Consider the following 20,754-nt stretch of genomic DNA (forward strand, 5'->3'; position numbering starts at 1 on the left):
ATTTCTTTGATAGCTATCCTCTAAACTTGGATATACTCTGTTTATGGTTTAATGCATTTAATGTCCGTATGCCTGATTACCTTGTGGGGAAGTTCATGGGTCTGGGACCGACTTAGCTGGAGCCTGCCTGAGGCATACGCTATCAGTCCTTGTGTGATTGTCACCTGGTGCCTCTACCTAGGGAAGAAGGTGACAGTAGGTGGGATTTCCCTCCCTTGACTCCAGGAAATCCTGAGAACCAGATGGGACTGTAATCAGGGCTGACAGTATTTATAAATATGTGCAAGTTTTATTAGACTATATGATTATATACATTCTACATGAAAATATACATTTCTACAGGATATCAAACAGCATATTAATCTACTTGTGGGTATTAATCTCAGTCATACATTTCTACAAGATATAAGCTGACACATTTGGGGGTGTTAGTCCTCACAAAATATCACGTTACAGAAAAAAAAAGGACCTCTTGCATTCCTCATGATCTAACAGATACCCTACCCCCCCCTTTTTTATTTCATTTATTGGCATTTGATATTCCACTTTTTACCATGAATGGCCTCAAAGTGGATTACAAGTAATTCAAATTTAAACTAGGCTACAATAGTGCAAGGTCAACAAACAATATTGGTTGAGGATCTATATTTTCTTCAAATGGTACTCCAAGTCTCATCCAAGTGAAGAAATGCAACTGGGCTGGTAGGAACTGCTTGGTCATAAAGAGGAGGATCCACTGTGTCCAGACTGCTATTGCCAGCTCCATTTCCTTCTTCTCTGCTGATGGTCCATGCCCTCCTCGGGAACCAAACTCCACTTCTCAATCCACAGCTGGGGTCCACATCCTCCTGGGGAACCTGATGCCACCTTGTGATCTGTCTCTGGGGTCAAACTATCCTGGGAGCTCCAACTCTGGCTATTGATCAGCCTCTTGGGTCCATATGCTCCTGGAGGACCCAACTTCATCTCTGCACATCTGATGTCCTCAGGCTTTCTTCCTTGGTGAGAGGGGTTTCTTTTACTTGGGTATATAGCTCAATTAGGCCCAGGCTTGCTCATTGTGCAGCACTTCCAGTTCAGCTAAGCCCATAAACAGTTATTCACTTTCACCGAGCCTGGAAGGACCATCTCTTGTCCATGACCCAGACAGAATTATGGAAAGAAAAACAAGTGCAGGCTCTTCCATCCTTCCTGACCTTTTCCTTTTTTTTCAGCTCTGAAAATCAGGTACACAAGTATTCTGACCCCCTTGTCATTCAGGTTGAGCTTCTGTTTGATAAGACTGCCTTTCAATACATTTCCATCACAAATTCCTCTTTTTAGTCAAAGTTCTTCAATTTAGGCCCTTGCCAATATTTGTTTGCGAACTGATATTTCATTGTAAGTCAGCAGCAAAAGCCAGAGGGTTGACAATTGCAAATCCCCTAACCTGAAATTCTGACTCATCTCTCCAATAGTCATTGAATCATTGCCTCTTCCTGTTGCAGTTCATTTCAATAGTAGCATGTTCTTTTTTTCACCCCGCCCCTCCCGGGAGTGGTTTCCATGTTGATATTTGCCAGCCAGCACTATCCATTTTACTCTTTTTATTTTCTCATGTGTTAGTCTACATGAGGTTCCAGTTAGGAGTGTAATAGCTTTTAGATTTTGAATCAAAGAGTTCATTCGCAGGTACACAAATTACCTTCGGTGGTTGCTCTCTCACAAAACAGATCTCCCATGCCAATTGCTATTCCAAAAGACTTTTGCATTATTTACAGGAGGCATATAACTCAAGAATGAGGAGATTTTCAGTCCAGTACTCACATATAGCCAGATTTAGTAGTAAAGAAGAGTAAAGTAAAGTATCATCAGAAAATAAAAAAGACATATAGCAGTCCACTTGGAGACTTCCTGAGCTTTCAGACATGTTTCAGGCACCTGAAATTTATATAAGTTGAATCAGGGGAAACTAATGGACTCTCAACTCACCCGGGGGCCGATGCAATACAGTGCGCTCAGTCGAGCGCACTATATAACCCACAGTCGGAGGTGGGATAAATAGGCGCTAATCCACCCTCTAATGCAATAGGGAGATTAGCGCCTATTTAACATGCGTCCGATGCAGAGTGAATGGGATAGCGCTCATCACATGCAAATGTATGTGAATGAGGCTATTTATTACTCATTCATTCCAAATGCAAAAAGATAAATATGCACATTGAAAAGAAGTACAGAAAAGCAGAAAAAAATGCTTTTCTGTACTTCTTTAAAAGTTAAAAAAAAAAAACCCTCAGCCGCCGCATTGAAGACCAATGTTGATAAACTCGGCATCGGTGTTCATAACCGGCAGACCGCTGGTAACCGTGGGGTCACATTAGCAAGGAGGCATTAAGGTCGCACAAGTGACCCTAGCACCTCCTTGCTAGTGCGACTCCCTAATTTTCATATAGCATGGCACCCCCCTTGCGGGCGCCATCGCACATTAAGAAAGCAGGCGCTGACTTTTCAGCGCCCGCTTTCTGCATTTTTTATAGCATCGGCACCCCGCTGAGCAGCTTTAACCAGCTGCCTAAACCAGAACCTTCTTTCAGCAGTCTATCATGTAGGCTTTCTTCGAGACTCTCCTCCTCACTAGAGATCTCACTTCCTAAGACACAGTAGAACATTTTTTTAAAAGGTTTGGATAAGTCCTTGGAGGAGAAGTCTATTAACTGCTATTAATCAAGTTGACTTAGAGAATAACCACTGCTATTACTGGCATTAGTGGCATGGGATCTATTTAATAGGGATGTGAATCGTTTTTGAACGATTAAAATTATCGTCAGATAATTTTATTTATTTTATTTATTTATTTAGCATTTTTTATATAACGAGGTATAGCAGAGTTGCCTTCACTCCGGTTTACATACAAAAAACAACATGATACATTGAACGATGTTTGAAATTTAAAAAATTTCAAAAGTTAACAGTAATGAGCAAAAAAACCATAACAAGAGAATGAATATTACAGGATAACACAGGGTGGAAACCCTGGGTAGGTGGACAGAGATATCTGGGAACATCAAAGACAGAGGACATCTGCATCATGAAACAGGGAATTTGAATGAGGGGGATAATGAAAGATAGCAGGCTATGTTAATATACTTTAAGTCATAGAGTGCAGTCTTTAAAAGACTGGCTGAGTAGCCAGGATTTTAGGTCTTTTTTGAAGGATTTTAAGTTTTCTTGATTGGTGAGAAAATGAGGTAATGAATTCCAGAGTTTGGGCCAACAATGGAAAAGGGCTCTGCTTCTGGTGGAGGATAATTTGGCCTGTGGAAGTGAGGGAATTACTAGTTGAATTTTACTAGTAGATCTTGTTGTTCGGTGAGAGCTATGTAAATGAATGATGTCATCAAAGGCAGAGTATTCGGCTTTATATATTGCATTGTGAAGAATAGAGAGAACTTTGAATTCTACTCTTTTTTCAATAGGGAGCCACTGTAATTGATTGAGGACAGGTGTAATATGATCGGTCTTTCTTTTACCTGTTAGTACTCTGGCTGCAGCGTTCTGAAGGAGCTGCAAGGGTCTCAAAGAAGATTTTGGAAGGCCAATCAAAAGGGAGTTGCAGTAGTCTAAACTGGAAAATAGGAGGGCTTGTAGGACGGTTTTGAAATCATGGGGGTGAAGCAGAGGTTTTAGATGTTTTAAAATTTGAAGTTTGTAGAAGCCTTCTTTTATTTTTGTAACGATGTGTTTCTTGAAGTTTAGGTCGATGTCTAACCAAAATCCCAGGTCTTTAACGCTCTCTTTAAGATGTACGAGGGTCTTGTCAAATATACTATACTCTATAATAGGGGCTGATGAGTAAAGATGGCCGGCGCCATCTTTAAAGATGGCACTGGCCATCCAGTGCTCCTACCATGTGACAGGGGCCGGCCAATGGCACGGATACCCTGTCACATGGTAAGGGCAAAGGGGCATCGGCGCCATTTTTTTTTTTTTTAGAACAGCTGATGCCTGGGAACGGGAAATCTCTCCCCGAGGCCCCCCTGGATCTCTCCTCTCCCCGAGGCCCCCCTGGATCTCTCCCCGAGGCCCCCCTGGACCACCAGGTAATTTTAAAAGGTTTTGGAGGGGTCAGATAAGTGAATTGGAAACGATTCCAATTCACTTATCTTAACGATCAGATTTTTCCACCCCCCCCAGCCGAATCTGATCGTTAAGGCGATCTGGCACACGATTCACATCTCTACTATTTAATGTTTGGGTACTTGCCAGGAACTTGTAACCTGGATTGGCCACTGTTGGAAACAGGATGCTGGGTTTGATGGACCTCAGTCTGACCCAGTAAGGCAATTTCTTATGTTCTTAAACCATATCCCAAGATTAAACCTTTCTGCAAAAGGAGAACTATGTGTTTTTAGTAACACATGGGTGCTCGATCAACACAGAATGCATTAACTTTATTCAAGTGTAGTAAAGCACAATTATCTTCCTTGGAAAGTAGATGACATTTGTCTTAGGTTTCTATTATTTTTTTTCTTACATTTAGGAAATTATTATGTAACTAGTTGTACCTGGCCACGCGTTGCTATGGCTCAGTCTGGTTTAATTTCACAATACGCATTAGCTCTGATCCAGCCGTTCCAACTCCCTCCCCCCCCTTCCCCGGCGGTGGACGGACTGGCTCGGCGACTCTTTTACCCTTTCCTCCTCCTGTGTGTAACTGTCCGGCAGTCCCTACTCCCTCCCCCCTTCCCCAGCGGCGGAAGAACGGGCTGAGCTGTTTCTTGGAGCGGCGACTCGTCTGCCCTTTCCTCCTCCCCTCTGTGACACCCAGCACGTAGCGCAGAGCTCTATGGTCCGCACATGCGCGCCCATCCCAAATCCCTCCCCCCTTCCCCGGCGGTGGACGGACTGGCTCGGAAACTCTTTTACCCTTTCCTCCTCCTGTGTGTAACTGTCTGGCAGTCCCTACTCCCTCCCCCCTTCCCCAGCGGCGGAGGAACGGGCTGAGCTGTTTCTTGGAGCGGCGACTCGTCTGCCCTTTCCTCCTCCCCTCTGTGACACCCAGCACGTAGCGCAGAGCTCTATGGTCCGCACATGCGCAGTAGAGCTGCTCTCTACTGCGCATTTGCGGTCCATCGGTCAGAGCCCATTTATATTGTAGATAGCGTGTGTTGCTTTAACATCCAACAGATGGCGCTGTTTTTAAAAAAAAACATGGTTTTACCTGTCATAGTTGTGACATCTATATAATATAGGTATATAAAAACACGCGCATATTCGAATGCAACATTGTGTCAACATTTCAAAGCAATCGGTGAAGAACTTTCAGAGATTTAAGATTTTGAACAAACGAACATTTACATTTTTATTTATATAGATTGATAACCATAAAAGTGCTCTTAAGTGTATATATAAGCATATATAAAGTGAATCTGGATTGAACTCATTCAAATCAGGCCAAAATATCCTCACTTTTCCCTAATTTCAGATACGTTGCCTAGCCCTAAACCATCACAATGATATTGATTTTTAATAACCTATAAAGACTATTTCACCAGTTCAAAGCTCTTTGTAGAATTTATTAAATGTAATTTTATCATTTCTGAATGTTAGAGTCTCCATCACACTTAAGAAAATTTAAGCAAATATGCCTTAAACCCATTTAAATGTGCCAGTAATTTTTGCCTTTTGTAATTTTTTTATATAGTGTCTTAAACTTCACTTTTTAAAAAGATCAGCTACCTTTCAATTCATGCATTGATGTAAAAGTTTGTCTCTTTTTTAACATACAGTTTTGTGGGTGAGCGTGAGGCTAGGATGGGCTTTCAGTGGATTGGCTATTTAATTTGTAAACTGTGAGCTCGGTTTTTCTGCTCTCTGGACTCTCATCTGCAGCTTAGTGTGATAGGGATTTTGTTAGATAGAATACCAGTAGGGGGTGTGTATGGGTAAAACTATCATTTTGTTTTGGTTTTACTTGTACCAATTGCTTTGGGGGAGGGTTTCATTTCATTTCTGCGGTTTTAACATGTGCTAAATCACAGAAATGAAAAAAAAGTGTTATTTTTGAAATTACATGAAACAACAAATATCAAGGTGTGTTCAATATTTTTTAAGAAGTTTTACTTGGATCAAAACTTGTAAACCATTATGATGGTGAAACCGAATGACAGTATATAAAACGCGATAAATAAATAAATGAAATATGTATTTATTTAACTCTTTTCTAAACCGACATTCATGAAGCATATCATATCATAGCTTTTTAAACAACTGCACATCCCTAGCTACCCAGTGCATGTAGATAGCAATTGTCACTGCATAAGTTCTTTTCCGATTACTAATTGACAAATACATTTAGAACTTTTGGGTTTCTCCATTTCTTCTTTTAGTTTGGGATGACCATCATGATTATATCATCCATTGCAATAATGATTCTGTCAGCCATCTACATCGGAAGCACTATTTTCTCAATTCTCTCGCCAGCTCTGGTAGGAACTGCTGCCCTGATGCCATGGATTGGTTACCTGCTGGGTTACACCCTTTCGACAATGTTCAAACTCAATGAACGGTATGTTCCATCATGGTTGGTGTTCAAACTCAATGAAAAATATGTTCCATCATGGTTAGTAATGCCTTCACAACTTGTTTGTCACCCACTTAAACATAATTCATGGGTATGGGGTAGTCTGATTCAGAGGATTTATGTAAGTGTAAGAGAAAGCATGTGTGAGTCTGGGAGCATGTGTGTAAGAGTAAGAGAAAGCATGTGTATGATTGAGAGTGTGTGTATAAGTGAGAGGGAGAGAGCTTGTGTGTGATTGAGAGCATGTATGTAATGAGAGAGAAAGCATGTGTGAGAAGGCATGTCTGTGATTGACAGTGTGTGTGTGAGAGAGAGCATATGTGATTGAGATCATATGTGTTAGAAAGAAAGCATGTGTGTGATTGACAGCATGAATGGGAGAGGCATCGTGTATGATTGAGAGTGAGTGTGTATGTCTGAGAGAGCCTATGTGTGAGAGAAAGAGAGCAAGCATATGTGTGAGAGATGTATGTGTGTGTGTGTGTGAGTGTGTGTGTGTGTGTGTGTGTGTGTGTGTGTGAGAGAGAGAGAGAATGCATGGGAGTGAGAAGACAGTGTGCATGAAAGAGAGAGAGCATGGGAGTGAGAAGCCAGTATGTATGTGTGTGTGAGAGAGAGAGCATAGGAATAAGAAACTTGTGTGTGAGAGAGAGTATGGGAGTGAGTAGCTTTTGTATGTGTGTGAGAGTGAGAGAAAGTGAAAGTGAGAAGACTGTGCATGAGAAAGAGAGAGGAGAGCATGGGAGTCAGAAGTCTGTGTTTGTGTGTCTGTGTGTTTGTGTATGTGAGAGAGAGAGACAGAGAAAGAGAATGGGAGTGAAAAAGCCTGTGTTTGTGAGAGAAAGAGAGAGCATGGGCATCAGAAGCTAGTGTGTGAGAGAGAGAGTATGGGAGTGAGAAGCTTTTGTGTGTGTGTGTGTGTGAGAGAGAGAGGGAGAGAAAGCATTGGAGTGAGAAGCCTGTGTGTGTGAGAGAGAGAGCGAGCATGGCAGTAGGAAGTCTGTGTGTGTGTGTGAATGTATGTATGAGAGAGAGAGAGAAGAGAGCATGGGAGTGAAACGGCTGTGTGTGTGTGTGTGTGTGTGTGTGTGAGAGAGAGAGAGAGAGAAGAGAGCATGGGAGTCAGAAGCCTGTGTATGTGAGAGAGAGATGACAGCACGGGAGTGAGAAGACTGTGTGTTTGTGAGAAAGAAAGAGAGCATGGCTGTGAGAAGCCTTTGTGTGTGAGAGAGGGGACATGAGACTGAGAAGCCTGTGTGTGTGAGACAGAGTCTGGGAGTGAAAAGCCTTTGTGTGTGAAAGAGATAGTATGGGAGAAAGAAGGCTTTGTGTGTGTGTGTGAAAGGGAGCATGACAGTGAGAAATCTGTGTGAGAGTGAGAGAACATGTGAGTGAGAATCCTGTGTGTGAGAGAGAGAGAGCATGGGAAAGAAGGCAAAACGATTACCGGCATGGTTAAAAGGGGAGGTGAAAGAAGCTATTTTAGCCAAAAGATCTTCATTCAAAAATTGGAAGAAGGATCCAACAGAAGAAAATAGGATAAAGCATAAACATTGGCAAGTTAAATGTAAGACATTGATAAGACAGGCTAAGAGAGAATTTGAAAAGAAGTTGGCTGTAGAGGCAAAAACTCACAGTAAAAACTTTTTTAAATATATCCGAAGCAGAAAGCCTGTGAGGGAGTCAGTTGGACCGTTAGATGATCGAGGGGTTAAAGGGGCACTTAGAGAAGATAAGGCCATCGCGGAAAGATTAAATGATTTCTTTGCTTCGGTGTTTACTGAAGAGGATGTTGGGGAGGTACCCGTAATGGAGAAGGTTTTCATGGGTAATGATTCAGATGGACTGAATCAAATCACAGTGAACCTAGAAGATGTGGTAGGCCTGATTGACAAACTGAAGAGTAGTAAATCCCCTGGACCGGATGGTATACACCCCAGAGTTCTGAAGGAACTAAAAAAGGAAATTTCAGACCTATTAGTAAAAATTTGTAACTTATCATTAAAATCATCCATTGTACCTGAAGACTGGAGGATAGCAAATGTAACCCCAATATTTAAAAAGGGCTCCAGGGGCGATCCGGGAAACTACAGACCGGTTAGCCTGACTTCAGTGCCAGGAAAAAATAGTGGAAAGTGTTCTAAACATCAAAATCACAGAACATATAGAAAGACATGGTTTAATGGAACAAAGTCAGCATGGCTTTACCCAGGGCAAGTCTTGCCTCACAAATCTGCTTCACTTTTTTGAAGGAGTTAATAAACATATGGATAAAGGTGAACCGGTAGATATAGTATACTTGGATTTTCAGAAGGCGTTTGACAAAGTTCCTCATGAGAGGCTTCTAGGAAAAGTAAAAAGTCATGGGATAGGTGGCGATGTCCTTTCGTGGATTGCAAACTGGCTAAAAGACAGGAAACAGAGAGTAGGATTAAATGGGCAATTTTCTCAGTGGAAGGGAGTGGACAGTGGAGTGCCTCAGGGATCTGTATTGGGACCCTTACTGTTCAATATATTTATAAATGATCTGGAAAGAAATATGACGAGTGAGATAATCAAATTTGCAGATGACACAAAATTGTGCAGAGTAGTTAAATCACAAGCAGATTGTGATAAATTGCAGGAAGACCTTGTGAGACTGGAAAATTGGGCATCCAAATGGCAGATGGAATTTAATGTGGATAAGTGCAAGGTGATGCATATAGGGAAAAATAACCCATGCTATAATTACACAATGTTGGGTTCCATATTAGGTGCTACAACCCAAGAAAGAGATCTAGGTGTCATAGTGGATAACACATTGAAATCGTCGGTTCAGTGTGCTGCGGCAGTCAAAAAAGCAAACAGAATGTTGGGAATTATTAGAAAAGGAATGATGAATAAAACGGAAAATGTCATAATGCCTCTGTATCGCTCCATGGTGAGACCGCACCTTGAATACTGTGTACAATTCTGGTCGCCGCATCTCAAAAAGATATAATTGCGATGGAGAAGGTACAGAGAAGGGCTACCAAAATGATAAGGGGAATGGAACAACTTCCCTACGAGAAAGACTAAAGAGATTAGGACTTTTCAGCTTGGAGAAGAGACGACTGAGGGGGGATATGATAGAGGTGTTTAAAATCATGAGAGGTCTAGAACGGGTAGATGTGAATCGGTTATTTACTCTTTCGGATAGTAGAAGGACTAGGGGACACTCCATGAAGTTAGCATGGGGCACATTTAAAACTAATCGGAGAAAGTTCTTTTTTACTCAACGCACAATTAAACTCTGGAATTTGTTGCCAGAGAATGTGGTTCGTGCAGTTAGTATAGCTGTGTTTAAAAAAGGATTGGATAAGTTCTTGGAGGAGAAGTCCATTACCTGCTATTAAGTTCACTTAGAGAATAGCCACTGCCATTAGCAATGGTTACATGGAATAGACTTAGTTTTTGGGTACTTGCCAGGTTCTTATGGCCTGGATTGGCCACTGTTGGAAACAGGATGCTGGGCTTGATGGACCCTTGGTCTGACCCAGTATGGCATTTTCTTATGTTCTTATGTTCTTATTTGTGTGAAAGAGAGTGAGCACGACAGTGAGAAGTCTGTGTGTGTGTGTAAGAAGAGAGAGAGCATGGGTGTGAGAAGCCTGTGTGTGGGAGAGAGGGAGCATGGGACTGAGATGTTATGCTCAGGCTTGTGGACCCTTGGCCGACGAGAGGATGGTATACCTTTCGGAGGGTCCGTAGGCTCTCTTGTCTGGTGGCGAGGCAGAACCAGCTGACCCTTGGTACTGGAGACTGAGGCAAACACGGAGATGATGAAGAGAGGAGATAAGGCACTGTCTCTTCACCACTGGTGGTCTGCAGTCCCCCCGGGAGGAGCCCATAGGGACCTGACCGCTGGGACTTAGGTGCACCTAGGGAGGTCAGGGTAATGGTCCAAAGACCAACTGGAGCTTCGCCCTGGAAGCCCACGGTCCCCCCAGGAGGAGCCCATAGGGACCCGGGCCGCTGGGACTTAGGTGGGCCCTTGGAGATGGAGTCCTAGGTTGAGTGCTAGAGGGTCATTGCTCACCAGTCCAAAGTTGTGTACCAGAGAATCACCACTTGCCAATCCAAAGTCAGGAACACCAAGACAGAACAGGATCCAAAGCTCAAGGACTCACCTAAGCAAGCAGACTGGAGGACAGTTCAAAGCAGTGCTCAGTCTTTCATCTCTATCGGGCCATGTCATCTCCAGCCATCGGGGGAACCAGAAGTCCTGGACAGACGGTCAAGGACAGCCGATCAACAGGAGCAAGGGCCAGGATGACCCAAGCAGCAACTTAACATGGTGGTGAGTCTTCTGGATCACTTGAGCTTGCAGATGTTCTAGGAATTCTTAAAGGGGGAGCTTGAACCCCCAAGCTTGGAATCAAGTGTTCTTAAGTCCAAGGAAGTGTGGGCTACCACCCACAAACATGGAATCAATTCTTAGAGGCACCAAGAGTCAGACTCGATCCCATGACCTTCAGATCAGGGTATTTTTCAACTTAGGCACTGCACCACATGCCAAGTTACTGGATGAGCAGAGGAAGCTGCCTTTTATACTTCCTCTGCCCTGGCTGATAGAGAACAGGTGAGGCCATTTAAAGGGATGGGTCCCTTTAATTCTGTGGAGGGGGCGTGGCCTAGTGCTCAAGCATGGTGGTGGCCATTTTGGATTTCCCCCGCAGAGGGGAGATGCCGCTGGGGGGAAGCAGGACGGCTTCCCCTGCAACGGGCAGCGCCGGAGGCCGCGCAGGCGCGATGACCCGAGTCGGAGCCCTCCCCCAGGGCTCCCGCGGTGAGGGAACACTGCAAATCAGGTAGGGGGCCGCGGTCGTGGGGCGCCACGGCCGCGGAGCACAACATGAGAAGCCTGTGTGTGTGGGATAGAGAGTCTGTGAGTGAGAAGCCTTTGTATGTGAAAGGATTTTGGAGTGAGAAGCCAGTGTGTGTGTGTGAAAAAGAGAGAGCACCTAGGTTTGAGAAGCCTGTGTATGTGTGAATATGTGAAAGAGAGTGATTATGGGCGTGAGAAGCCTGTGTGTGTGTGAGATAGAGAAAGCATGGGAGTTAGAAGCCTATGTAAAAAAGAGAAATTAGAGGATTCCAGGTGAAAAGTTTATATGTACTTTTCATTTGTGCTTGAGTATTTATTGATCTTTTAATGTGAAGGGCAGATTTGTTTATCTTGGGACCATCTAGTTTGTGTTAAGAATGTTTCTTGTAATCTGCAGATAACAGGATAGAGCATAAGTAAACCTATTGAGTACAGAATATTCTGTGTGTGTATTTACCTTTAGCATTATGTGGCACAGAAAGTGTCATTTGTTAAGAATCAAAAGTACAGTAAGGGAGAATTAAAAGCAGAAACGAAGAGAAAGTATCTCTTGGAGATTGCAGCAGCTTGTGGAAAGAATCCATAGGTTCTAATGTTGCAGCAGACTTAAATTCTTTTGGTGATGTAGAAAATAATATTTCTGAGCATATCCATGCCACAATGCCCAAAAATAAGAATAGTGGCCACACACTTAGAGAAAATATAAACTCTCATAAGAACATAAGAAAATGCCATACTGGGTCAGACTAAGGGTCCATCAAGCCCAGCATCCTGTTTCCAACAGTAGCCAATCCAGGCCATAAGAACCTGGCAAGTACCCAAAAACTAAGTCTATTTCATGTTACCATTGCTAATGGCAGTGGCTATTCTCTAAGTGAACTTAATAGCAGGTAATGGACTTCTCCTCCAAGAACTTATCCAATCCTTTTTTAAATACAGCTATACTAACTGCACTAACCACATCCTCTGGCAACAAATTCCAGAGTTTAATTGTGCATTGAGTAAAAAAGAACTTTCTCCGATTAGTTTTAAATGTGCCCCATGCTAACTTCATGGAGTGCCCCCTAGTCTTTCTACTATCCGAAAGAGTAAATAACCGATTCACATCTATCCGTTCTAGACCTCTCATGATTTTAAACACCTCTATCATATCCCCCCTCAGTCGTCTATTCTCCAAGCTGAAAAGTCCTAACCTCTTTAGTCTTTCCTCATAGGGGAGTTGTTCCATTCCCCTTATCATTTTGGTAGCCCTTCTCTGTACCTTCTCCATCGCAATTATATATTTTTTGAGATGCGGCGACCAGAATTGTACACAGTATTCAAGGTGCGGTCTCACCATGGAGCGATACAGAGGCATTATGACATTTTCCGTTTTATTCACCATTCCCTTTCTAATAATTCCCAACATTCTGTTTGCTTTTTTGACTGCCGCAGCACACTGTACCGACGATTTCAATGTGTTATCCACTATGACACCTAGATCTCTTTCTTGGGTTGTAGCACCTAATATGGAACCCAACATTGTGTAATTATAGCATGGGTTATTTTTCCCTATATGCATCACCTTGCACTTATCCACATTAAATTTCATCTGCCATTTGGATGCCCAATTTTTCAGTCTCACAAGGTCTTCCTGCAATTTATCACAATCTGCTTGTGATTTAACTACTCTGAACAATTTTGTGTCATCTGCAAATTTGATTATCTCACTCGTCGTATTTCTTTCCAGATCATTTATAAATATATTGAAAAGTAAGGGTCCCAATACAGATCCCTGAGGCACTCCACTGTCCACTCCCTTCCACTGAGAAAATTGCCCATTTAATCCTACTCTCTGTTTCCTGTCTTTTAGCCAGTTTGCAATCCACGAAAGGACATCGCCACCTATCCCATGACTTTTTACTTTTCCTAGAAGCCTCTCATGAGGAACTTTGTCAAACGCCTTCTGAAAATCCAAGTATACTATATCTACCGGTTCACCTTTATCCACATGTTTATTAACTCCTTCAAAAAAGTGAAGCAGATTTGTGAGGCAAGACTTGCCCCGGGTAATGCCATGCTGACTTTGTTCCATTAAACCATGTCTTTCTATATGTTCTGTGATTTTGATGTTTAGAACACTTTCCACTATTTTTCCTGGCACTGAAGTCAGGCTAACCGGTCTGTAGTTTCCCGGATCGCCCCTGGAGCCCTTTTTAAATATTGGGGTTACATTTGCTATCCTCCAGTCTTCAGGTACAATGGATGATTTTAATGATAAGTTACAAATTTTTACTAATAGGTCTGAAATTTCCTTTTTTAGTTCCTTCAGAACTCTGGGGTGTATACCATCCGGTCCAGGGGATTTACTACTCTTCAGTTTGTCAATCAGGCCTACCACATCTTCTAGGTTCACCGTGATTTGATTCAGTCCATCTGAATCATTGCCCATGAAAACCTTCTCCATTACGGGTACCTCCCCAACATCCTCTTCAGTAAACACTGAAGCAAAGAAATCATTTAATCTTTCCGCGATGGCCTTATCTTCTCTAAGTGCCCCTTTAACCCCTCGATCATCTAACGGTCCATCTGACTCCCTCACAGGCTTTCTGCTTCGGATATATTTTAAAAAGTTTTTACTGTGAGTTTTTGCCTCTACAGCCAACTTCTTTTCAAATTCTCTCTTAGCCTGTCTTATCAATGTCTTACATTTAACTTGCCAATGTTTATGCTTTATCCTATTTTCTTCTGTTGGATCCTTCTTCCAATTTTTGAATGAAGATCTTTTGGCTAAAATAGCTTCTTTCACCTCCCCTTTTAACCATGCCGGTAATCGTTTTGCCTTCTTTCCACCTTTCTTAATGTGTGGTATACATCTGGACTGTGCTTCTAGAATGGTATTTTTTAACAATGACCACGCCTCTTGGACATTTTTTACTTTTGTAGCTGCTCCTTTCAGTTTTTTTCTAACAATTTTTCTCATTTTATCAAAGTTTCCCTTTTGGAAGTTTAGCACGAGAGCCTTGGATTTGCACACTGTTTCTCTTCCAGTCATTAAATCAAATTTGATCATATTATGATCACTATTGCCAAGTGGCCCCACTACCGTTACCTCTCTCACCAAGTCCTGTGCTCCACTGAGAATTAGATCTAAAAATGCTCCCTCTCTCGTCGGTTCCTGAACCAATTGCTCCATAAAGCTATCATTTATTCCATCCAGGAATGTTATCTCTCTAGCGTGACCCGATGATACATTTACCCATAGTAAATACATACATTTTATTAGTATAAATATACCAGAACCTATCTAGACATTATAAAACTAACTAACACATATATACTTTTTTTGTTGCAAGATTAAGCGTTATTATAACTGAGTTAAAATGTTTTTTGTAGGTTCTATGAAAGTGGAAATGTCCGAATAAAAAACTGAATTGAAATAGATGGTATTGAAGTACTTTGCATATTGATGAGAATACAAGGGTCGGTATAGGATGTTTACTTACACTTAATTGAATCGGTGAGTCATTTTTGACGGAGTTCGGTTTGATTTATATACTTGAGTAGGTTGGGGTGACATTAATTTTATTAATTTGGTTTTGTTGTAGAATTAAATGGGAGAATATAAGTGTCGTGCTATAAAGTGAGATGACACTGTTGCTACGCTAATAATTGAATAGGAGTCCCTGAAGAAGATCTTACAGCAGGGGTGAAACAGAGATCTTTGTTGGACAGTGGACAGGACAATACATTATGCAACAGGACTGTTAAGTTCATGTATTACATGTGAGAAGATACATATGAGAAGACAAAGATTAAGCGTACCTGATTGTAATAAAGATATTGTATTTGATAAACTGAGGTGTATTTTCACTGTGAGATTTTTATGTTTTTAATAAGAAATGGATGGATGGATGAATGATAAAGTATGTATGTGTTAGTTTTATAATGTCTAGATAGGTTCTGGTATATTTATACTAATAAAATGTATGTATTTACTATGTATGAGAGTTTATATTTTCTCTACGTGTGTGGTCACCAAAAATAAGAATAAGCAGAGCACAGCCTTAATATGGCTACTTGTTAGACTGTTAGGCACCCCGGCCATGGACCCACACGGCCAGTTCCCCTCTCTTCAGGGACCAAAAGGCTCACTTCTGCCCCATTCGTGGCTGGCCTTCATCCCTGATGCCGACCTCAGCGGGTGCGGCCTGCTCCCATGCTCCCTGCATCTCCTGACACCACTGCTTGTGTCCGAGGTCCCTCCAAGTGCACACATGCACCATTCCCTTCTGTTTAAAGGGCCAGTGGTGGGGAAGTTCCCTGTGGCCCAGAGTGATGAGATCAGGCAAGACATGTATAAATATCCTGCCTTGCCATCTCTCCCTCGCCTCAGTAACAGGTCCTGCTCCCTTGTGAGTGTAAGGTGCACTGCGTTCCTGCTCCGGTCCTTTCCATTTCCTTATCCTGTGTTCCTGCTCCTTTCCGTATCCTGTTCCAGCTCCTTGTCCCCTTGGCTTGCTCTTCTGGTTCCTGACTCGGCTCGCCCCTGGATTTTGCTTCGTCTGCTGCCCGTCCTGACCTCCTACTGTTGCAACCGTCCCTTCCCGATGGCTTCACTCCGCCTACCTTTCTTTCCTTGCACCTCCTCTTGCTGTTGATGGACGCCTGGCTTCCGCGGTGTCTGCTTGCCGTCCTCTCCGGCGTCCGCGGACCGGCTTGGGCGCTGCCTCCCGCCATGCTCCATCTGTACCTTAGGACGCACGCGCCGCGCGGCCCTCACTCTTATTTCCTTCTTGGCGCGAACCTCAGGGGCGTCCCCTGTGATGACATCACACTGCTCGGATATTTAAAGCCTACTTTGTTTGCTAGCCTTTAAGTTAGCAAGGGAATTCCTTACGGATGGAATTCACTCTCCGTACCCAGCTACTCTGCCTCCAATCTTCATTGTACTCTTATTGCTAACAGGGTATCCGCTCCTCAGGGGCCTCACTTGCTTTTCAGGTCACTATCAGGAAACCAGTACTCGCTCCTCGAGGGTCCATGTTCCCTGACTCGCTGTCTGCTCTTACCTTCTCTTCTGCCTGGAAGAATTCGCTATCTTCAACACCAGTGAGTACTACCATCTTCACCTCAGAGCTGTTCCCTGGAACCAGGTACTCGCTCCTCAAGGGCCTGCCTCTGTTCCAGCCCTAGCGCCATCTCCTACGTGGAACCGCTGTGTGAGTACATTACCTTCAAGCCTCTCAGCTCTCAGGGATCAGGTACTCGCTCCTCGAGGGCCTGCTCTCCCTATCCTGGGGTTCTCCATACTGGGGCTTTGCGCATATTCCACTGTACTCGTTATTCTCAGTTCTTTCCACTACAGCCCTGCTACCGGAGAAGTCGCTGTTCCAGCACCTGAGGGATATTAGCCCAGCCAGGCTACTTCAACTACTCACCTCTGCCACCTCTGGTGGCTTCACCACATTGTTTAATAAAAGATCAATCTCTGTGTTTGTGTGTCCTAAGCTGAGCCTGACCTGTGGCCCCTCACGGGACTGCCCCCCCCCCGTGGGCATGGTCAGTTGCCACAGTGTCCAAGGGTCCACCCAAACCTCACTAATTATAACACCTGCCTGCCTACCGTCTCTTCGCCTTAGCCACCTGCCCCGACTTTTGGCCTGTTCTTGGATTCCCTTGCCTGCTGCCGGTCTCGACCACTGGTATATGTCGGACTTCGCTTCTGCCTTCCGTCTTCGTTGGATTGTCTTCATCTGGAGACCCACGCCTAAGTCCTGCCGGCCCTGGTACCCAAGGGCTCAACCTGTGGGAACATGGGCTGGAATAGGTGAAGGTCCAGCTGGGTCTCCACTTCGCCTGCATCTGCCTCCCGATGATAGGGGCCTATATTGGGTTCCCCCTATAGGTGGTGCCAACTTCGTCTCAGCTCTGGGATCCACCTATCCAACATACAGGCCGATACAGTAAGGGCGCGTAAGAAAAAGTGCGGCAGTGCTGGGCGCCTGCTCGTTTGCCGCGCACACAGTTCGGATCACAAACCGCTCGATACAGTATTTAAATGGCATGCAAATGCAAGCCGCGTCCATGAAGCGCAATCCATATTACTGTATAGAGCGCTATACAGCGCCTATACAGTATCCTGGGTGCGCTGGTACCTGTCATTTCAAATGACATTTGAAATGACAGGTACCAGGAAGTGGATGGTTCTCCTACGCTCGGGCATCGGGGATTGCCAGTCCTCTCTCCCCCCCTCCCGAAGCAAGGCGCAGGGCGAAAATCGACTCGACATGTTATTAAAGCAAATAGAAATTGTAACAAAAGTAAACTTACTGCATGCTTCCAGCAGCCCCAGTCCTCTCTCCCCTCCTCCCGAGGCGCCCACCGCGGCTCCCCTGCCTCCCGGGGGTAGCCAACGGCGAAAGCGGCTTCCAGCAGCCCCGCCGGTGAAGGTGCATGAACGCACGTCCAATTTGGGCGCTCAAGCAGCGAAGGCGCATGAATGCACGCCATGACCTGAGCACCCGGATGGACGTCCGAGGTCATGGCATGCGCTCATGCGCCTTCACTGCTTGAGCGCCCAAATTGGACGTGCGTTCATTCATCTCCCCTCCTCCCAAGGCGCCCACCGTGGCTCCCCTGCCTCCCGGGGGCAGCCGGCGGCGAAAGCGGCTTCCAGCAGCCCCGCCGGTGAAGGTGCATGAACGCACGTCCAATTTGGGCGCTCAAGCAGCGAAGGCGCATGAATGCACGCCATGACCTGAGCACCCGGATGGACGTCCGAGGTCACGGCGTGCACTCACGTGCCTTCGCTGCTTGAGCGCCCAAATTGGACGTGCGTTCATGCATCTCCCCTCCTCCCAAGGCGCCCACCGCGGCTCCCCTGCCTCCTGGGGGCAGCCGGCGGCAGAACACACCTTCGCCGACGGGGCTGCTGGAAGCTGCTTTCGCCACCGGCTGCCCCCAGGAGGCAGGGGAGCCGCGGTGGGCGCTTCGGGAGGAGGGGAGAGAGGACTGGGGCTGCTGGAAGCATGCAGTAAGTTTACTTTTATTACAATTTCTATTTGCTTTAATAACATGTCGAATCGATTTTCGCCCTGCGCCTTGCTTCGGGAGGGGGGAGAGAGGACTGGCAATCCCCGATGCCCGAGTGTAGGAGAACCAGGCCCGAGCGTAGGAGAACCAGGCCAAACCATGTTACTTGCTTGCTCCAACCCACCCACTTATTTGACCGGAGCCTGCCTATTGCTGTCACATACCTCTAATGCCAGGGTCAAGGTAGGCGGTAAATTAGCGGGTTAAAGATGCGGCAAAACAGTTGGTTAAAAAGGCGATAATCGGGCCGCACGTTACTTTATGGGAGGGAATAGCTAATTCGATCGTTTACATATCATATACATACCGCAGGTGGAAAGGGATACGCGTCGATTTAAAGAAGCGGTAAAGATTGGTAAAAACGGATAGTGAATCGCGGGTTAGACTTATGCGGCCAAATTGTGGGTAGAAAGTGGGTTAGAAACAGGGTAACCGCGGCCGTGACGTCACGCACGCCCGTCCCTGTGCTTTTATTGGCTTGAGCGTCCGTCAATTTGGGCGCTCAAGCCCATGAAAGCACGCTTCGCTTTGCTTCCAAGGCCGTAACTCAGCAGTCTTTTTTTTTTGGGGGGGGGGGGTGTTAGCTGTCAGCCAGAAGTCGAGCTGGCTCCCAGGAGAACCGGGACTTGCGCGGGGGGGGGGACCGCTGCAAGCCGCTTTCACCGCCGGCTGCCCCCTCCAGAGTATGGCAGAGAAGGCTGAAAGGGCTGAAAAACAACAAAAGGTAAGTTGGCACATGTCGAGCCACTTCGGGAGGAGGGGATTTTAGGTTTTTAGGTTTTCATGGGTTAAAGTTGGGATCCACTTCCTGGTGCCTGTCATTTCAAATGACATTTGAAATGACAGGTACCAGCGCACCCAGGATACTGTATATTAAGCGCCTATACAGTAAAATGGGTTGCGCGGGCCTAACGCTTCACAGACGGTTCTTGGACTCGGCTTGCATTTGCAAGCTATTTAAATACAGTATCGAGCGGTAGGTGAGCCGGACTGTGCATGCGGCAAACGCGGGTGCACCCGGCACTAACGCAGCTCTTCCTACTGCTCCTTACTGTATCGGCCTGTAAGTTGGGGATGGCTTACTCTATTTCTCCTACTCTCTATGTGGCACACCCCATACTTACTTAAACAGTGGGGTGTCTGGCATCAGCTGATAACCTAGATTCTGCCTTGATTTTGGTAAGCCTGCAGAATACACAGCTAGCTTTGTATGTCCTAACACCTAACACCTAATTGTGCAGCTATGGTTTTAGCAAAAGATTTTGTAGAAGCAGGGAGAGATCTGTCTGGTTGTAAACTTTTTCTCCTCTCTTCCTTCTGTCTCACATGACCAAGTTTGAAGGAATGTAAACAATTATGGTTCCTGTGATTAAGCAATCAAAAGCTCGTAGTTAGAAAAGAGTGAACATTTTTTGTAAATTAATCAAAGTAGTGGCTTTCTACTAATTAATTGTATAGCTCAGTTGCTTATAGCTAGCTATTTCTTACTTTGTAATATGATTTAAAAGATTAAAATTAACCTTTCTTCGTATGTGAGGGGTTTTTTTTACAGATTGACAAGCATAAAGTTTGCTGTACGGAATAAAGTGCAAAACCTGAGGTTTTTTTTTTCCTCTCTTCTACAGTTTTGTTTTGTTTTTTCTCTCTTCTACAGTTTTGTTTTGTTTTTTTAACCAGATCTCTCTTAAATATTCTGATTTTTTGCTTAATTGGAGTGGAGGAGTAGCCTAGTGGTTAGAGCTGTGGGCTTCTGAATTAGGAGACCAGTATTCAAGTACTACTGTTGCTCCTTGTGACCTTAGGCAAGTCACTTTACCCTTTATTTTCTCAGGTACAAATTTAGATTATAAACCCTCTGGAGATAGGGAAATACCTCCAGTACCTAAATGTAATATGCAGTGGCATATAAAAAAAAATCTAAATTCTGGATCTAAAGAATTTTTTTTTTGCTTTTAAAAGGCCTACTTTTTGAGCTCTAATATTTGTAGGGCTCTGTCATTATGTGTTGTGTTTGTGTGTCATTGCATGTTGTACATATTACATTGTGTTCAGATGTAGACAGTTTTGTGACTATAGAAAAGTGCAATGAATAAACAATAGCGTCTGATGTCATGTAAGTGAAACAGACACTGCTGAAGTTTTATGGGCAAAATGTTTTAAATAATGTTCTAGAGATATAATATGCTAAGCGATGATAATTGACATTTTTTTCTTCTCCTTTTCCCCTGTTAGCTTTTGTTTAAATTCAGTCAGAATCCATGAACTTGCAGAC

The 20,754-nt window shown here is 44.3% G+C and overlaps 1 protein-coding gene across 1 annotated transcript in view; it reads left to right on the forward strand.

Annotated features, from left to right (window-relative positions):
* The window catches only part of LOC115089364 (sodium/bile acid cotransporter-like), a 37,602-nt gene extending 25,793 nt beyond the window's left edge, over nt 1–11,809 (forward strand). Inside the window, exons 3-4 of the mRNA XM_029597454.1 lie at nt 6,369–6,547; nt 11,806–11,809. Coding sequence (XP_029453314.1) covers nt 6,369–6,547; nt 11,806–11,809 — 183 coding nt within the window. The remainder of the gene's footprint in view (nt 1–6,368; nt 6,548–11,805) is intronic.
* The last annotated feature ends 8,945 nt before the right edge of the window (nt 11,810–20,754 follow it).

Source organism: Rhinatrema bivittatum, chromosome 4 (assembly GCF_901001135.1).
Source record: "Rhinatrema bivittatum chromosome 4, aRhiBiv1.1, whole genome shotgun sequence".
In the NCBI taxonomy this organism is placed as follows: domain Eukaryota; kingdom Metazoa; phylum Chordata; class Amphibia; order Gymnophiona; family Rhinatrematidae; genus Rhinatrema; species Rhinatrema bivittatum.